At 42.5% G+C, this 20,989-nt stretch overlaps 1 protein-coding gene across 1 annotated transcript in view; it reads right to left on the bottom strand.

Moving 5' to 3' along the window:
- The window catches only part of LOC136144256 (ATP-binding cassette sub-family C member 4-like), a 152,903-nt gene that overhangs the window by 91,940 nt on the left and 39,974 nt on the right, over nt 1–20,989 (bottom strand). The window contains 4 exon segments of the mRNA XM_065902002.1: nt 2,037–2,133; nt 13,741–13,827; nt 14,043–14,137; nt 20,326–20,517. Of these exon segments, the coding sequence (XP_065758074.1) occupies nt 2,037–2,133; nt 13,741–13,827; nt 14,043–14,137; nt 20,326–20,517 (471 nt within the window).

Here is a 20,989-nt window from a genome sequence, read left to right as displayed (position 1 = left end):
GCAATTTCACTCAAACTCATTGACAATTCCGGGGAGATGAAAGGGCAGCCATCCCCCATCTGCTGTGAACAGAGGGACCAAACAAACAGCAAAGATGAACCCCAACTCATGCTGGGGTGCTCACCAGGGGGCAAATAGCTGCTTTGTGAGTACTAAAATTGGGTGTAGTCTCCTCAAAGGAAGCAATAAGGTGACCCCAAAACATCTAGGGACTGGCTAAATAGGTTATTCTCCTGCCCACTGATCCTGTGCTCATAATACTGTCAACACCCGGGTTTACAGACTAGAATCGCCCCCTTTGCACATGAAATCAACTGCTCTCAAGCTTGAGAAACCTTAGCCCCTCCCCCCATTCCTAGAGGAGTGGAGAGGAGTTAACACATGGAACTGCTTCTAGAGAGGCAGGGGTTCTGTATTTTAATAATCTTTCTTGGAGCAAAGATTCATTTCAAAACTCAGGGATCTGACCAAGGGCCTGTGGAGCAGTCAGAGGTTAACAACAAAGGTGCTGAGACCCAGAGGTAAATGAGCCAAGGAATGAAGCATCAAATGACCACCAAGTCTGAAAACTTCTCACTAATCTCCATCCCACCCCTGGTCATGCTAGGAGTTGTGGGTTGGATGGTGCCCCCTCCTCAAAAAGATGTGTTCAAACATGACAGCTGTGAACATGATCTTATTTGTATACAGAGTCTTTGGAGATGTAATTCAGTTAAGATAAGATTGCAGTGGAGCAGGATGACCCTAAAGCCAGTAACACTGATGTTGCTATGAGAACAGAAGAGACCCATACTGACACAGGGACAACGGCCATGTGACATCAGAGGCAGAGACCACAGTGCTGCAACTGGAAGCCAAGAAACACCAAGGAAGGCTGGTGAACACCAGAGGCTGGAGGGAAGGATTCTCCCCTGGAGCCTCAAGGGAGAGCATGGCCCTGCCAGCACCTGGATTTGGAACTTGTAGCTTCCAGAACAGGGAGATCATAAATTTCTATTGTTTTAAGTCACCCAGCTTGCGGTACTTGGTTATGGCAACTCTAGAAACTGATACTCTAGCCTGAGCCCACACTTCTGTCTTCTCAGCTTTACTAAGACTCCTAACTGCTTCTGTTGTCACCCATCCATTGACCATTGGAGAAATAGCTTAACTCCCACATCAGACCTCATCCCTCTTCCGTTCTGGACCATCCAAGACTTCCATCCCACTTCCGGTCCCCTGACCACTACCTGGAGACCAGCTCACTCCCATTCCCCTGCTCACTCTCCTCAGACACGCTGGTCTTCCTGCTGCTTCTCCAACCTGCCAGGTCAGCTCCTTCCTCAAGACCCTCTGCCTCAGACCCCCTCCCCCTAGGTGACTGTGTGGCCCCCACCTTCATGTCACTCAGACCCCGTGAGGCACCAGCTCCTCAGGGAGGCCAGCATGTCACCTTCTTTGTCACATCCTCCCCATAAGAACAGGAGCCCCATGAAGGCAGGGCCTTGTCCTCCTGCCACACAGGCTCCCACATATATCGAGCACATAGAGACCTGGGCAGGGAGACCAGCAACTGGAGACACCAGCAGAGAGGGCATCTCTGACCCGGGTACTTGGATACCCAACCTCACTTCTGGTGCTAATGGAAGATGCTCTTCAAGCAAACTATGTGTGACAATCACCTGGATACCAACAGATCTTAGAATCTCTAAGTAATACACTTTGACTTAAGTCATGGAAGAGGAAAATAAAAAGTTCTAAATAAAACTGTATCATTATCTTTAACAAATTTCATTAGGACAGTGATGATTCAATAACCCTGTGGTTGCACTTTTATACACTTTCGGGTTTATATGGCTTAGAGTGTAATAGTGACATTTCTACAGGGCTTTAGGTTCATCCTCCAAGGCATGAATACCAGCTCTGAGAAGAAGGAGGCAAAAAATTGAGGGAGAAGAATGCGTTTACCATGAACCCAGGAGAGTGACCTGTGGGGAGTTCTGTCCTTCAACATACCTGAGTGCTAGCAATTCCACAGACTTCTAGAAATTACTTACATCTTTCAATATCAGAATCTGACTTGCATCTTTTAGGTGTTGCAACTGATGAGTGACTAAAATTGTGATCTTCTCCTTCAAGGCCTGATGAATACACCTACAAATGTAAAAGGCACAGTAAGCAAAAGCACATTCATGGAATGCCTCAAACTGAAAACTTTTATTTTGAAAACAGTGAGACAAAGACCATACAGCAGTTAAAGATCTTTAGTTTAAATGCCAAATCAATAATAAAAATTAAATAAAGTCAATTAATCCAAATAGATCTTAAATTTATTAGCAACAAATTTGAATCTAGTGCTACAAAAATTTATTAAAACCTGTCCAGTGAAGGAGGCCCTAACAGTTAAGTCTTTTCCACTAAAACTCAGCTTAACAATTATTTGCATGTTTCGTCCTATTATTTGGGTGTTACGTCCAAGATGAATCAACCCAAAGTTTTAAGATGTTTTCTTCCTAACATCCCATTATTGCATTACAGATGCAGTAATACAAATAATTACAATGAAGTGATCAGTTGATGGCTTTGAATTTTTCGTAAATAATGTTTTTATCCAAATCACTAGAAAAATACACTATTTTCCAAGTTTTAAAAATTTTCAAGTCATGTCATAGAAAGGCTTGAGTCAGCAACCAGTTCTATAACAGTTATTCTTATATAAAGGCCATGCTAATTCTATAATCCCACATATAATCCTATATAAGGGCTGTATTAAGAGGGAACACATCCCTTGGTGAAGGCGATACAAATAAGAGAGGCAGAGTCCCCACCTCCATTCATTCAATCAGCAGAGGTTTGTTGAGGAAGCCAGGCACTGTCCGAAGTGCCGAGGACCCACCCAAGGTCAAGATGGAAGACAATACTCTGCACCATGCAGAGGACACACTTAACAAGTATAGAAAATGAGCTATTCGGCTGTGACCTGTGCTCTGTAGGTAAAACAAGGGTACCTGATATCTTAGATGTGGAGACTCGGGAGCCCTGAGAATATCTGAGGAAACATCCTGGAAGAAGGCACAGCAGGTACAGGATTCCTGGGACAGAACATGCTGGACGGAGACACCTTCCCGCATTCATAGTTTACGGGTGGCAGGGGGACTCATAAATGGCCAAGTGCACCTACTTAGGGCTGTGGGCAGACAGAGGGCACGGGCGCCCCCTGGAGGAGCAGGAGGGGATGGCAGGTCCCGTCTTCCACCTTCCTTCTGTGCCCTGGCGCACTGCTCCCTCGCTCTGGACAGAGGGCCCAGTATGTACAGACAGAGGGGGTGTGAAAGGACCCCCACAGAGCCAGCACAGCTGGACACCGAGTGGGTATGGGGACGAGCTGGAAAGGCTGATGGGGGCAGACGGCAAAGAATCCTGTTTGTCTGAGGACCTGGAGCTGCATCCTGAATGTGTGTCTTTTGCTGGGGTGGGGGCCGGGGGGTGGGGGGGGTGGTGTCTGTGAAGGGCTGAAACAGGAGACTGAGCTGTGTAGACAGCAGCATGGGAATCTGATCAGGACAGACCCCAAGACCTGATGATGCAGGAGGCAGCGGTCTAGTGATGTGGGGCTGAACCAGGATGAGATCCATGGCTGGACACAGGTGAGACTGCATCAGTTCATCTAAGGCCCTCACCTTCTGTAGCTGAAAGAATCCACTGTGTTCACAGCATAAAGCTGTAAAAGTCATGAACCTCAATGACCTTGGATATAAATTCATGATTAAGGAAAACAGCAGGAAGAAGTGTGGCTCATTCACTTTTAATACAAAACTCTCCCCATGGCTAAGTTTACACATGACCACCATATCTCACAGCATATGGTTCCATCCTATTCTCTAACTTGAAAGCACTCTCTAGGGTGCAGAGAAAAGGGAACCCTCTTACACTATTGGTGGGAATGCAAACTAGTACAGCCATTATGGAGAAGAGTGTGGAGATCCCTTAAACAACTGGAAATCAAACTGCCATATGACCCAGCAATCCCACTGCTGGGCATACACACCGAGGAAACCAGAATTGAGAGACATGTGTACCCCAGTGTTCATTGCAGCACTGTTTACAATAGCCAGGACATGGAAGCAACCTAGATGTCCATAGGCAGACGAATGGATAAGAAAGCTGTGGTACTTACACACAATGGAATATTACTCAACACATATATACGGAATTTAGAAAGATGGTAATGATGGCCCTATATGCAGGGCAGAAGAAGAGACGCAGAAGTACAGAACATACTTTTGAACTCTGTGGGAAAAGGTGAGGGTGGGATGTTTCGAAAGAACAGCCTGTATCTTATCTGTGGTGAAACAGACCACCAGCCCAGGTGGGATGCATGAGTCAAGTGCTCGGGCCTGGTGGGCTGGGAAGACCCAGAGGAATCGGGTGGAGAGGGAGGTGGGATGGGGGACCGGGATGGGGAATACGTATAACTCTATGGCTGATTCATATCAATGTATGACAAAACCCACTGGAAAAAAAAAAAAAAAAAAAAAAAAAGAATGCATTTGAGTCAGTTCTAATGAGGTGGATAAAACTGGAGCCTATTATACAGAGTGAAGTAAGTCAGAAAGAAAAACACCAATACAGTATATTAACACATATATATGGAATTTAGAAAGATGGTAACAATGACCCTATATGTGAGATAGCAAAAGAGACACAGATGTAAAGAACAGTAATTTGGACTCTGGGAGAAGGTGAGGGTGGGATGATTTGAGAGAATAGCATTGAAACATGTATATTATTATATGTGAAAGAGATTGCCAGTCTAGGTGTGATGCATGAGACAGGGTGCTCAGGGCTGGTGCACCGGGATGACCCTGAGGGATGGGATGGGGAGGGAGATGGGAGGGAGGTTCAGGATGGGGCACACATGTACACCCTTGGCTGATTCAGGTCAATGTATGGCAAAAACCACTACAATACTGTAAAGTAATTAGCCTCCAATTAAAATAAATCAATTAATTTAAAAATTAAAAAAGCACTCTCCAGTTGCTGCTGAGTGGTTTCCTAAATTGCTTTCATGCTCTCTGCTTTACGTTTCCCTAGAGAACGTGTGGTTCTGATTACAAACAACAGTCTTAAGCTTGCTTCTATCAAGTATATATCCAAAGTGGTGCACCCAAAATATTGAAGAAGATTTTATAAATATCTCCTGTGTTTGAGAAAGAACTCAGAGGAACTTTTCTGATTAGCACACTGTACTTGGCACCAAAATGCCTTACTCTCCCTTCCTTGTGACATGGATGCAATGACTGGCAGAATCTCTTCCTGCCCTGATGGAGAACTTGTGCAGATGCTCACAGGATGGGGTAACACACATTTGTGAGCTCAGGGTGGGGTGCTGGGAACAGGGAGGCTGAGATACTCATGACGCCAGGTGGGTGGAGGTGGGGAATCCTTATCACAGCACTAGCTCCTGTCACTGAACTCATGACAAGACACAAGGCACTTCTCTAAGGGAAAATTCATCAAGCCATGAATGGGAGAGGTTGGGAAAGGAAGGTCAGATCAGAGAGGGGGAGACCATATCATGTGTCATCTGTGCTATTCTCTTGTGTTCTCAAAGATTCAGTGCTACTATGCAGGTTTGTGTGTATGTGTTTTACAATATACCTAACATGAAATTTACTGTTCCTGCAATTTTAAGCACATAGCCCAGTGGTATTATGTATATTCACATTATTGTGCAGCCATCACCACCTTCCATCTCCACAACTTTTTCATCACCCCAACACTAAGCACGTTTTATACACGGGCAGGTTCCACCAGTCTAACAACCCCTGCTTAGTAGACGTGGATCCCAGTTCCTAGTGTCCAGAGCCCAGAGCTCCTCACAGGCCTTCCCCTCACACTTGCTGACCCTGATAAAGTCTCTACTTTGCTATTCTGGACCTGCTATAAATCAATCATGTCCCCTCAGATTCACAAGTTGTCACCTTAGTCATCAGTACCTTAGAATTTGGTGTCATGGACTTTAAAGAGATAATCATTACCCTTAATTATACTGGACCTAATCTAATCTGACTGGTGTGCTTAGATGAAGAGGAGACTAAGACATAAGGACAGAGACACAGGCATGTAAATCAATGAGGTTAGAACACACCCCCCACAATGCACAAAAATAAACTATAAATGGGTTAAAGACTTAATCACAAGACATGATGCTATGAAACTCCTAGTAGAGATTACAGGCAAAACATTTTCTGATATAAATTATACCAATGTTTTCTTAGGTCAGTCTCCTAAGGCAATAGACATATAAGCAAAAATATACAAACGGAGGCTTCCCTGGTGACTCAGTAGCAAAGAATCCACCCTCCAGTGCATGAGGCATGGAATCCCTCCCTGGTCCAGGAAGGGCCCACAGGCGCAAAGCAACTCAGCCCCTGCAGCACAGCTACTGCACCTGCGCTCTGGAGACCAAGAACTGCAGCTACTGAGCCCGCGCACCAGAGTCGGGCTCTGCAACCAGAGGAGCCGTTGCCATGAGAGGTCCATGCATCACAGCTAGAGAGCAGCCCCTGCCCGCTGCAACTAGAGAAAACCCTCACAGCAACGAAAACCTTCACAGTCATAAATAAATAACATTTTTAATTAAAAAATAAATAAACAATGGGACCTAATCAAACTTACAAACATTTGCACAGCAAAGGGAACCATAAACACAATGAAGAGACAACCTACAGGTGGGAGAAAATATTTGCAAATGATGAGACAACAAGGGTTTAATTTCCAAAATATAAAAACAGCTCACACAATTCAACAACAACAAAAAAATCCAATCAAAAAATGGTTAAAAGAACTAAATAGACATTTCTCCAAAGGACACATACAGATGGCCAACAGACACAAGAAAAGAAGTTTACCACTGTGAATTATTAGAGAAATGCAAATCAAAACTACAATGAGGTATCTCCTCACATAAGCTTCAATGGCCATCATTAAAGTAACAATGGCTGAAAGGATGTGGAGTAAAGGGAACCCTCCTACTCTGCTGGTGGGAATATAAATTGCTGCAGGCACTGTTGAAAATAGAATAGAGGTTCCTCAGAAAACTAAAAATAGAATTACTTTATAATCCAGTAATCCCACTCCTGGGCATATATCTGGATTAAACTATAAATCAAAAAGAGACATGCACTCCTATGTTCAGAGCAGCATCATTCACAATAGCAAAATATGGAAACAATCTAAATGTCCATCAACAGATGAGGAGATAAAGAAGATGTGGCACATATAGACAATATAATACTACTCAGCCATAAAAAAAAAAAAAGAAAGAAAGAATGCCATTTACAGAAACATGGATGGACCTGGAGATTCTCATACTAAGTGAAGTAACTCAGAAGGAGAAAGTCAAATATCATATCACTTATATGTGGAATCTAAACTATGGAAAAATGAACCTATTTACAAAAGAGAAATAGACTCAGATATAGTGAACAGACCTGTGGTTGCATAGGTGGAAGGACGTGGTGGGGAGGGATGGACTGGGAATTTGAGGTTAGCAGATGCAAACTATTATGTGTAGAATGGATAAACAACAAGGTCCTATAGTATAGCACAGGGAGCTATATTCAATACCCTGAGATAAACCATTATGGAAAAGAATATATATTTGTGCATACCTGAGTCACTTTGCTGTACAAAAAAATTAACACAATGTAGTAAATCAACTATATTTCAATAAAAATTTTTCAAAAAAAAAAAAAAAAAATAGGGCCGAGACACAGGGGTGCATGTAAACAGATGGAAGACCATGCGAGGACACAGCGAGATGGGTGCAGTCAGAAGCCAAGGAGAGAGGTCTCAGGAGAAACCAGACCTGCCCGTATCTTAAACCTGTAGCCTCAGAACTGTGAGAAATTTAATTTCTATTCTTTAAGCACCCCCATCTGTGACAATTTTGCTATAGACTGAATGTTTTTGTCGTCAAAAATCATACATTGAGACCTAATCCCCACTGTGCTGGTATTAGGAGGTGGGGCCATGGGGAGGTGATCAGGTCATGAGGGTGGAGCTGCATGAAAAGGATGAGTGTCCTTATAAAAGGGACCCACACGGCTCTCTCACCCCTTCCTCACATCCACTTGAGGACACAGGAATCTGGCCCTCACCAGACAGTGAATCTGCCAGCACATTCACCTTGGACTTTCCCAGCCTCCAGAACCATGAGAGACAAATTTGTGCTATTTATAAGCCATCCAGGCTCTGGTCTCCTGTGAGAGCAGCTTGAATGGACACAACCCTAGAAACTAACACAGATGTGACAGAGAATTTCCAAACAGCTTCTCTCTGCCAAACACCCGCCTCCTCCAGGTGAGGATGTGCCTGCTGTTCTCCTCACAGCCCTGCTTCCTCTTCCCTCCACACCTGTGCTTCTACTCAGCAAAGAACCAGGGCCTCTTCTCAGCCTCCACACACCTGCCCAACCTGCAGGCCCCAGGGTACTTCCCACCCAACCCCGGGCACAGGGAGCTTTCCAACTCCAGTGAAAGCTTCTAGATGCCACTTCCACTTTCATTTAGCACTTCCTATACTGTATCTATTTTTATTTATTTATTTTTATTTTTTATTTTTCAGTGGGCTTTGTCATACATTGATATGAATCAGCCATAGAGTTACATGTATTCCCCACCCCGATCCCCCATCCCACCTCCCTCTCCACCCGATTCCTCTGGGTCTTCCCAACCCACCAGGCCCGAGCACTTGACTCATGCATGCCACCTGGGCTGGTGGTCTGTTTCACCACAGATAATATACATGCTGTTCTTTCGAAACATCCCACCCTCACCTTCTCCCACAGAGTTCATAAGTCTGTTCTGTACTTCTGCGTCTCTTCTTCTGCCCTGCATATAGGGCCATCGTTACCATCTTTCTAAATTCCATATATATGTGTTAGTATACTGTAATGGTCTTTATCTTTCTGGCTTACTTCACTCTGCTCCAGTTTCATCCATCTCATTAGAACTGATTCAAATGAATTATTTTTAACGGCGGAGTAATATTCCATGGTGTATATGTACCACAGCTTCCTTATCCATTGGTCTGCTGATGGGCATCTAGGTTGCTTCCATGTCCTGGCTATTATAAACAGTGCTGTGATGAATATTGGGGTGCACGTGTCTCTTTCAGATCTGGATTCCTCAGTGTGTATGCCCAGAAGTGGGATTGCTGGGTCATATGGCAGTTCTAGTTCCAGTTTTTTAAGGAATCTCCACACTGTTCTCCATAGTGGCTATACTAGTTTGCATTCCCACCAACAGTGTAAGAGGGTTCCCTTTTCTCCACACCCTCTCCAGCATTTATTGCTTGTAGACTTTTGGATAGCAGCCATCCTGACTGGCGTGTAATGGTACCTCATTGTGGTTTTGATTTGCATTTCTCTGATAATGAGTGATGTTGAGCATCTTTTCATGTGTTTGTTAGCTATCTGTATGTCTTCTTTGGAGAAATGTCTGTTTAGTTCTTTGGCCCATCTTTTGATTGGGTCATTTATTTTTCTGGAATTGAGCTTCAGGAGTTGCTTGTATATTTTTGAGATTAATCCTTTGTCTGTTTCCTCACTTGCTATTATTTTCTCCCAATCTGAGGGCTGTCTTTTCACCTTACTTATAGTTTACTTTGTTTTGCAAAAGCTTTTAATTTTCATTAGGTCCCATTTGTTTATTTTTGCTTTTATTTCCAATATTCTGGGAGGTGGGTCATAGAAGATCTTGCTGTGGTTTATGTCAGAGAGTGTTTTGCCTATGTTCTCCTCTGGGAGTTTTATAGTTTCTGGTCTTACATTTAGATCTTTAATCCATTTTGAGTTTATTTTTGTGTATGGTGTTAGAAAGTGTTCTAGTTTCATTCTTTTACAAGTGGTTGACCAGTTTTCCCAGCACCACTTGTTAAAGAGATTGTCTTTTTTCCATTGTATATCCTTGCCTCCTTTGTCAAAGATAAGGTGTCCATAGGTTCGTGGATTTATCTCTGGGCTTTCTATTCTGTTCCATTGATCTTTATTTCTGTCTTTGTGCCAGTACCATACTGTCTTGATGACTGTGGCTTTGTAGTAGAGTCTGAAGTCAGGCAGGTTGATTCCTCCAGTTCCATTCTTCTTTCTCAAGATTACTTTGGCTATTCGAGGTTTTTTGTATTTCCATACAAATTGTGAAATTATTTGTTCTAGTTCTGTGAAAAATACCGTTGGTAACTTGATAGGGATTGCATTAAATCTATAGATTGCTTTGGGTAGAATAGCCATTTTGACAATATTGATTCTTCCAATCCATGAACACGGTATGTTTCTCCATCTGTTTGTGTCCTCTTTGATTTCTTTCATCAGTGTTTTATAGTTTTCTATGTATAGGTCTTTTGTTTCTTTAGGTAGATATACTCCTAAGTATTTTATTCTTTTTGTTGCAATGGTGAATGGTATTGTTTCCTTAATTTCTCTTTCTGTTTTTTCATTGTTAGTATATAGGAATGCAAGGGATTTCTGTGTGTTAATTTTATATCCTGCAACTTTACTATATTCATTGATTAGCTCTAGTAATTTTCTGGAAGAGTCTTTAGGGTTTTCTATGTAGAGGATCATGTCATCTGCAAACAGCGAGAGTTTCACTTCTTCTTTTCCTATCTGGATTCCTTTTACATCTTTTTCTGCTCTGATTGCTGTGGCCAAAACTTCCAACACTATGTTGAATAGTAGTGGTGAGAGTGGGCATCCTTGTCTTGTTCCTGATTTCAGAGGAAATGCTTTCAATTTTTCACCATTGAGGGTGATACTGTATCTAAACCTCTAAACTTTGACTCTGCTGATCTTTTCCCAGGCATCTGTCTTAACAAGCTCCACATTGAGACAGGTTCCTCAGAGGAAGGAACGAGAGCTGAACAACATCAGTGCAGTTCAGTTCAGTCACTCAGTTGTGTCTGACTCTTTGCGACCCCATGGACTGCAGCACGCCAGGCCACTCTATCCATCACCAACTCCTGGAGTTTAGTCAAACTCATGTCCATTGAGTCAGTGATGCAATCCAACCATCTCATTCTCTGTCATCCCCTTCTCCCGCCTTTAATCTTTCCCAGCATCAGGATCTTTTCAAATGAGTCAGTTCTTCGCATCAGGAGGCCAAAAAATTGGAGTTTCAGCTTCAGCATCAGTCCTTCCAATGAATATTCAGGACTGATCTCCTTTAGGATGGACTGGTTGGATCTCCTTGTAGTCCAAGGGACTCTCAAGAGTTTTCTCCAACACCACAGTTCAAAAGCATCAATTCTTCAGTGCTCAGCTTTCTTTATAGTTCAACTCTCACATCCATACATGACTACTGGAAAAATCATAGCCTTGACTGGATGGACCTTTGTTGACAAAGTAATGTCTCTGCTTTTTAATATACTGTCTAGGTTGGTCATAACTTTTCTCCCAAGGAGTAAACATCTTTTAATTTCATGACCGCAGTCACCATCTGCAGTGATTTAGGAGGTCAAAAAAATAAATAAATAAAGTTTATCACTGTTTCCACTCTTTCCTCATCTATTTGCCATGAAGTGGTAGGACCAGATGCCATGATCTTAGTCTTCTGAGTGTTGATATTTAAGTCAACTTTTTCACTCTCCTCTTTCACTTTGATCAAGAGGCTCTTTAGTTCTTCTTCACTTTCTGCCATAAGGGTGGTATCATTTGCATATATGAAGTTATTGATATTTCTCCTGGCAATCTTGATTCCACCTTGTGCTTCATCCAGCCCAGTGTTTCTCATGATGTACTCTGCATATAAGTTAAATAAGCACGGTGACAATATACAGCCTTGAAGTACTCCTTTTCCTGTTTGGAATCAGTCTGTTGTTCCATGTTCAGTTCTAACTGTTGCTTTCTGAACTGCATACAGATTTTTCAAGAGGCAGGTCAGGTGGCCTGGTATGCCCATCTCTTTCAGAATTTTCCACAGTTTATTGTGATCCACACAGTCAAAGTCTTTGGCATAGTTAATAAAGCAGAAAGATGTTTTTCTGGCACTCTCTTGCTATTTCGATGATCCAGCAGATGTTGACAATTTGATCTCTGGTTCCTCTGCCTTTTCTAAAACCAGCTCAAACATCCTGAAGTTCATGGTTCATATACTGTTGAAGTCTGGCTTTGAGAATTTTGAGCATTAATTTACTAGCACGTGAGATGAGTGGTAGTTTGAACATTCTTTGGCATTGCCTTTCACTGGGATTGGAATTAAAATTGACCTTTTCCAGTCCTGTGGCACTGCTGAGTTTTCCAAATTTGCTGGCATATTGAGTACAGCACTTTCAGACCATCATCTTTTAGGATTTGAAATAGCTCAACTGGAATCCCACCACCTCCACTAGCTTTGTTCATAGTGATGCTTCCTAAGGCCCACTTGATTTCACATTCCAGAATGTCTGGCTCTATGTGAGTGATCAGACCATCCTAGTCTCCCTTATTCTGCCCAGCGTGGGTCCTTCCCCTCTCCCAGCTCACCATCCTCCTTTTAAACTAAGAGGTTTTTACAGTGACAACTGTAAGGGCATTGATCTCAGTGCACACAGCAGGGGTGTTAATAAGCGCAGCTGGAAGGGATGGTTGCCTTTAGTAAGGTGAACAACACCAAGATAACTAACCATGGAGGAGAAGTGGAGGCTGTTTTAGGAAAAAAACAAGTTCGCAAGGCTTTCAAAAAGGTCAGTCTAGACTCCGTAAGAGGCCTCAGTCAGTGTGTGTTAGGACACATTATACATAGAAAAGCATCAGAGTTGTTCTACTTTAGTCACTGTGTAGCCAACCAAGAGCCACTGGCAAGTTATAAATTCCAGAAGCAGGAATGAGAGGCAAGACTCAAGCCAGATTATAGTTGACCCTACATTGTAAGTCTAAGTATTAATTCCACTAAGCATCCATGAAGCAATTTGAAATAACTGAAATCATACTCAGATGTGGAGTAAATGAGTCTCAAATTCTAGACTTTATGGGTTTCCCTGGTAACTCAGATGGTAAAGAATCTGCCTGCAATGCAAGAGACCAAGGTTTGATTCCTGGGTCAGGAAGATCTCCTGGAGAAACGAATGGCAACCTATTCCAGTATTCTTGCCTGGAGAATTCCATGGACAGAGGAGCCTGGTAGGCTACAGTCTATGGGGTTGCAAAGAATCGGAAATGACTGAGCAACTAACACACACACAGACTTAAAGAACTTTATTTTGAAAGTGATAGAATAACAAGCATAAACCATCAGGCCTTTCCATGGAAGCCCTATGACAGCACCAAAAACTTCACTTCTAATGTGTCTTAAAAAAATGATGGAGGAAAAGAGTTGGCAGCCAAGCAGCAGGTTATGGAGGCTCACTCTCTGATTAAAAAACCCTACATCATCTTTCTTATCTCTGAGGTCTGGATCCATCCACAGTGTCTGGATCCATCAACTGCAAGTAGTAGGGGGAAATCTACCATCGATCCCTCACTCCCTAAAGCACTGACCCCACTGTCCTCCACTCACTGGAAACACCTGCTGTATTTCCTGTCCTGACCTCATCATGATACAGGATTTCTCTTTTGTGGAGGGAAGGGATGGGGGAGAGGGACACCAGGGCAGAGCGAGCTGAGTCTCCTGAAGCACCGAGATGAGTCTCCTGAAGCACAAAGGCTTTCCTGAGTTCTTTTCCTGTTCTCTACAGGGTTCCTGGAAAGCAGAGATGATAGAAAACACGGAGCAAACTCACTGTTCAAACAAGTGCCTGCTGACTCCTGCATCCACTGCGTTGAGCGGATCATCCAGGAGGTAGATGTCTGCGTCCTGATACACGGCTCTAGAAAATGTAGAGATGTCAGAAGACACTTCACACTCCCTGGGTCTCAGCCCTGAATCACAACAATGTGAAACAACTCCATGTTCATTCCAAGAGTCCATGGAAACAGCCAAGTCCCTGCTTCACACAGGCCCACCTGGTGAGCGGGGTCTGTATGCTCACATCCACTAGGAGCCGTGGAGGAGGGGCAGGATGGCAACTGAAATCCCATTTACCTTGCAAGGCATATTAGAGCTTTCTGGCCTTCACTCAGGGGGGTTCCTCTGTCTCCTATCTCAGTTAGATCTCCATCCTCCAAAAGCTGAAAATCCTATAGAGAGATAGGAAAGGGGGAAGAGAAAAAGATATAAAATGTGTTCTACTACCATCTTACACTCCTAGCATTAGTTCCTCATACAAGTATTTGATCAACATGAATGCATGTTCAGCTGCTAAGTCATGTTTAACTCTTTCCAATCCCATGGACTGTAGTCCATCAGGCTCCTCTGTTCATGGGATTCTCCAGGAAAGAATACTGGAGTGGGTTGCCATTTCCTCCTGCAGGAGATCTTTCCTACCCAGGGATTGAATCCGTGTCTCCTGCATTGGCAGGTGGATTCTTTACCTCGAGCCACCTGGGACACCACAGCAATGGGTAAATGTCAGATTTCAGTTCAGTTCAGTTCAGTCTCTCAGTCGTGTCCGACCCTGCGACCCCATGAATCGCAGCACACCAGGCCTCCCTGTCCATCACCAACTCCCGGAGTTTACTCAAACCCATGTCCATCGGGTTGGTGATGCCATCCAACCATCTCATCTTCTGTCATCCCCTTGTCCTCCTGCCCCCAATCCGTCCCAGCATCAGGGTCTTTTCCAATGAGTCAACTCTTCGCATAAGGTGGCCAAAGTACTGGAGTTTCAGCTTCAGCATCAGTCCTTCCAATGAACACCCAGGACTGATCTCCTTTAGGATGGACTGGTTGGATCTCCTTGCAGTCCAAGGGACTCTCAAGAGTCTTCTCCAACACCATAGTTCAAAAGCAAATGTCAGATTTACTAAACTGTAAATTTGAACATAAAAAAAGAAACCTCTCAGTGTTTTTAAATTTGTTTTCATTCTGTAGTTTTTGACAGCATCTATGCATTTGACCATTTTAACAGATATTTATTGAGGATCTGCTATATACGAATTGATTGTAATTTGCTGTTGGTGACTGACCTCTATTTTCTCATCAAGCCAACAGTGGGACCCTGTTCACAGTGTGAATCATAACATGCAAAGCACGTGACCACAGTAGAAGAGACTCCATCATAACCCTCACTGACAGCCACAAAGACACGTAGACACACAGGTTCTCTGCTCACTCAAAACTAAATGGAGGTGCATCAGGTAAAAGGCAGCAATTGCTCTGTTGTGATAATTTATAATTACTTCATCTTCTTTTTCTTGAGCTCAGAAATTAATACCATCTCTTGCCTTTGGTTGTCATTTAAAAAATGAGCTGTGTTAAGTTCTCAGCCTCACACACACACAGAATTGCATGGCCTCTCTTTCACTGTTGACAGTTCTTGCAAACTGTTCTGCTTAGTTTTTATGCTTTGATTTTATGTTGTTCAAATAGTTTTCTTCTTAAAATAGCACAACGATGTAACACAGCAATCTTAACCACATTCTAGAAAAGGCACTTACATCCTCTCTCTCCAGGACATAGGAAACTATCTATGAGTCTGTTAGTAATACTTCAGGTGTGTTGTTGACTCTGCAAATTATTTAAGAACAAGCCACCAATGGGAAAACCATTTTGGAGGATTTCAAGTAAAACCAAGTCAAGCTGATTTCTCAGCCACTATTTTCTGATCAGATTAAAGGGGAAAAGCCTGCGCTGAGCATATATTACAGTTCCTTACACTAACAGGAAGGTATTCTTATTCATGTTTGTTATCTTTAAGTTAAATTTAACCAATTCTCACTGAATAGCAGGCACCCAACCTAGAGGTAAACTAGGAAATGGCACTGCTGGTTTGATGCCATCCATCTAGAAACACATCAAGGGCCCTTCAGTGATGGTGGAGATAACACTAGAAACACCACAGAGCAGACTGCTGAAATGGTTAATGTGGGCTGGATCCCAGAGACAAGAAGCAGGAGCCCTGCCTTCCTTTCCAGCTTTTCTTCCATGTGGAATTGCCCCTCCTCTCACATCCTGTCAATATCCTGCCCATCATCCTTCTAGGCTCAGCCCACACACACTCTCCTATGAAACCATCCTGGACTCATCTCTTCCTGCTGGGTTCCTAAGGCTCTGTTTACATCTCTCATCTCTCATGAAGGACCCATCTTATTCTGCTCCATCATACGTACACATGCACACAGCTTCTCTCAGCTCCTGGGGGGTAAGATCTGTGCTGGACCCTGATGCTGATTATCTCTAAACCTCACAACAAGCTGCACAGCAAGGACTGGCCCCATTTCACAGATGAGGAAACTGAAACTAAGTGGGGTCACATCATTGATCTGAGTACAGTCAGCTGTTAAACAGAAGAGCTGGATTCAGAACCAAGCTCATCTCAGTTCAGAGCCTCCTGCCCTTTCACATCATGCTGGCCAGATAGTGAAAGAAGAGTATATTTGAAAGGAAGATAGTATTAAAGTAACTCAAGACTTGAAGGCCTCTATACCTATTCATGTAAGTATCAATAAACTTATTATCCTATGATTGTCAAGGCAATCTGAAAAATATGACCAAGTAAGTGATCTATGTGGAAAAATATTAAACTAGAATTTATCAATTTGATACCTTTAAATATGTGTTTACTAAATATTTGCAAAAGCCTTAAAGATAACATATAGACAAATGTTATATACTATATTGCTTATATTATGGTAACAGAATATTGTCATCGTACATTTATATAATGTCCTATGTGTAGAGCACCTATAAAAATATACAAATATTAACTCAAACAATGGAAACTAAATTCTCAGATACCTTCTTTCTTACATGTCACATTTTATGGACATAATTTTACCAGAAACTGGCTGAGCTTATAAATAAGAATTAATTTATTTTCAAAATCATTCTAATAATACTTGCAGAGTACTTGCTATGTCCCTTGCAATCAGCTGCTTTAAAATCATGACCACATTTCATCCTCAAAACCACCTCATGAGGTTGATAGTCTTATTAATTCTCCATTTTACAGATGAAATAACAGGCTTGTAAAGATCAATCAGCCAAAACCAAACACCTGGTCAATAGAGCAACTAAGACTCAATTCCTGAGCCTTCTGACTCCTAGACCTTGGAGTTGAGGTCATCAGCCTGAATCAACACTGCCAGTGTGATTATCTCCCTGTTTTGTTACAGAAAAACTTTCAGCTCAATGAACTTAAACAATTACTTCAATCAGATCTAGTGTAATACATCTAGTTGTTACTAACATATGCTATATAAAAATGTTGCTTTTAGAAAGATGGTGATGACTATCCTACATGCAGGGAAGCAGAGGAGACTGATGTAAAGAACAGACTTTTGGACTCAGTGGGAGAAGGCACAGGTGGGATGATTTGAGAGAATAGCATGGAAACATGTACAGTACCATACATAAAATAGATGACCAGTGCAAGTTTGATGCATGAAGCAGGGCACCCAAAGTCAGTACTTTGGGACAACCCAGAGGGATAGGGTGGGTAGAGAAGTGGGAGTGGGGGGTTCAGGACTGGGGGGGACACATGTATACCCGTGGTTGATTCATGTTGATGTTTGGCAAAATCATCACAATATTGTAATTATCCTCCAATTTAAAAAATATATTAATTTAAAAAATTGTTGCTTTTTTATGTTTTTTCCTTCAGGATTTGGGGGAGGTAGGAGTAGGGAGAATAGTAAGGAGAAATCTTTATTATATTTATATGGATGGATGGAGAGAAAATACTTAGAACACTAACAATAGCCACAATTTACTGAAACCCTGGCTTGTTTACACTTCACAGGTATTTTCTGTAGCCTTTAGAGTAACCCCACCCCTCCCCCATTTAACAAGAAAGGAAACTGAGACAAACATGTGGAGTCACTACCCAGGACTGTTCTCTCCAAAGGCCAAGCCTTTTCTACCAGACATGCCATCTCTGTGTCTACGGCCAGACTACCTCCAGGACACCACTATTTCATGTGATTGTCTTATGTCCATCCACTAATATCTGGAATCCAAAAGGAGATAAGCAGAGGCTCTCTTAACTTACTAAGTAGTTCCCAGGTGTCATAAAGACCATGCTGATCTCTTGCTAATCAGAGTCATAGATGACATTTCAGAGCAGCAACAAAACCTCCTGGAAACCGTCTGATCCAAAGTCCTCATTTTGCTGCAGAAACATCAGAGGTCCAGGCAGGTAACAGGACATGTCCAGAGTGACAGCGGGCAAGTGATGAAGCTGGGGCCAGAGCTCTCCTCTCTGATACTTCTCCACGCTGGACCTCCCTTCCTGCCAAGGAAGGAATGGACCCCAACTCCATGTCCCAACTGCACCGTCCATGTTTACAAACATCACATCGTGTTCAGAAGAAGTGCTATGCGGCTCAGTCCTGCAGAGCCCCTTTCTACAGAGTCTATGTTGCACACGTGCCCAGGGTGGGTGAAGCCCCAGGACATTGCCCACATTATTGGTCCAGTCACCCCACAAGGCTCCAGCAAAGTACCAGCTCCCCGGATCTGATCTTGAGTTGTAAATGTAGAGACGAGGTGTCTCATCGCTCCAGGCCTCAGTTTTACTAACTATAAAATGAGGATGGGAACATCAAAGATGCTCATAAAGAATGAATAACTCATAAATCTAATTTTTGTGTATGCATGTGAACATGTGAGAGACAGAAAAATGCTTTGCACACGGACTCTGAATAAATGGAAGCTACTGTTCTCATTGTTCTACATTTGCTTTCCCTTCTTTTCTTACATGGCATCTACACCATTTAACAAAAATCTATCTCATTCCTGCTAATTTGACACCATTTCCACAAACATACAATCACCCATGAATAAGAACCCAGAAGAAAGAAACAAGCCCATTAAACAAACAACTCTGTCCACATCATTTTAAAATGCCACTCACCTGATACAGGGCTTCCCAGGTACTGCTAGTGGTGAAGAACCCACCTGCCAATGCAGGAGACATAAGAGATGTGGGTTCAATCCCTGGGTTGGGAAGGTCCCCTGGAGAAGGGCAGGGCAACCCACTCCAGTATTCTTGCCAGTAGAATTCAACGGACAGATGAGCCTGGTGGGCTATCGTCCATGGGGCCGCAGAGCTGGACACGACTGAAGTGACTTAGCATACACACACACGTGCGCCTGATACAACCTAAGATGTTCAAGCCATTGATCCAGGAGAATTACTATTTCCTCACAAAGCAGGTCTGGGGCCTTCAACACTGCACCTTTGAAAATCTGTCTCTGTGTTTTCCTCTCAGTACAAAATAACAGTCAGATGTCCAGACTGCACTGAACAGACCCCAGGGGAAGACCTTTAATGCTATTATTCACTGACTTTTACAACCCGAGAGAGTAACATAGTATTTAACATTATTTACCCTTTTTCCTTTCTTTTTGCCAAATTGTATTCTCCTATCAGTTTAGTTCTCATCATTTATTCACTAATCTTATTTAAATCCCAAGGTACAGGTATACCTTTCATCTTACCATTTTCTGTGAAATTCAATGCTGTTTCTGAAAATAATATCCCTCAGTGAAATGATGCAGTATTAAAAATTTTTTTTAAGTAGTCTGGTTTACTTAAATAATAAATTAAAAGTCAAAAATGAAGTGGAGAGAGAAACTCATAGACTGAAAGGGACCAAGGAGGCATTAACCAAGTGCGGAGAGCAGACCTTATGTGGATTCCAACAATGGTGCAGGAGATTTCTCAGTGAAATGATTAACAACATGTAAACACAGACTAGCAGGTGGGTGATATTCAGGAATTTGAGGTATTTTTCAGGTGAAATAAAGTAGTGATTTATTTTTCCCCAAAGCTTTCCTATGGAGAAAACTAATGAAATGTTTACAGACAAATTAATTTGAGGTCTAGGATTTGCTCCACAATACTCTGGGGGTGGGGCTGGCAGAGGGCAGGGGTAGAGATGCAGCAAGACTGGCTACCAGTTGATCCTAGCTGAAGCTGAGGGTGGTTCATTATACATGAAGCTGAGCGTGGTTCATTATACCTTGCTCTCTGTAAATTTTTGTAACTTTCCATTAGAAATAGTTGAAAGTGAATGAAACTTCACAGAGTGAAAAAACCCGCCCTGCAGATAATGTATTCTGAGAGTGTCATTATCCCAAAAGCATTAAAACGGCAGCATATGTAAATATGCCTGCATTATTTACCAAGAAGATCTGCTTAAATATTAAGCAACATTCAAAAACTCCATTTTTTAAAAAGAATTTTTAACAAAACTTGTAGATTAAAATCAACACTGTCATCATTTGAAATTCAAGTGTATGCAACTCAGAAGTCATTACTCACCTCTTCCAAAGCACAGGCCTTAATAACTTTTTCATAGCTGTCTTCTTCATATTTCTTCCCAAATAAAATGTTACTCCTCACAGTTCCTGGAAACACCCAGGGCTGCTGAGAAACATACGCGATCCTCCCTCACACACTGACCTTCCCCTGACCCGGGGGCAGCTCCCCCAGCAGGGCACGTAACAGTGATGACTGAAACAGAGGAGAACCCACACATGTGAACAGGAAGCACTCAGGATGGAACAGGCTGAGCAACACAGTCGGCTCCACCCTGGTGCTTGATACACAATAGAACATTTTCATTTAGAACAGGATAAAGTATAGCCCTTGCAGTTGACACACAAAAAAATTGAAAATAACACTAATGGTCAATGAAAATAATGACTGACAAGGAATATATTAATAGTATAAACAATCTACTCTGCCCAAATATCCACCAAATGAAATTCTACTCAGCAAAGAATACTTAAGAATGTTTAACATCCCTCTCTAGCTGAGCCTGGCAGGATGTGTATTTTCTGTATCTGATGTTTAGTGCATTTGTTCCTGCATCTGGTATCCTTTACTTAACAAACACTTGTTTAAAATCTATGAGTGAAGAATATATCCAAAGATGATTAATTGAAAGAACTGAGAAGTGAGTTGTGTCTGCAGAGCAAAGTCC

Source organism: Muntiacus reevesi, chromosome 11, assembly GCF_963930625.1.
Source record: "Muntiacus reevesi chromosome 11, mMunRee1.1, whole genome shotgun sequence".
In the NCBI taxonomy this organism is placed as follows: Eukaryota; Metazoa; Chordata; class Mammalia; order Artiodactyla; family Cervidae; genus Muntiacus; species Muntiacus reevesi.
The sequence above is the reverse complement of the archived record's forward strand: the minus strand, read 5'-3'. Positions and strand labels throughout refer to the sequence as shown.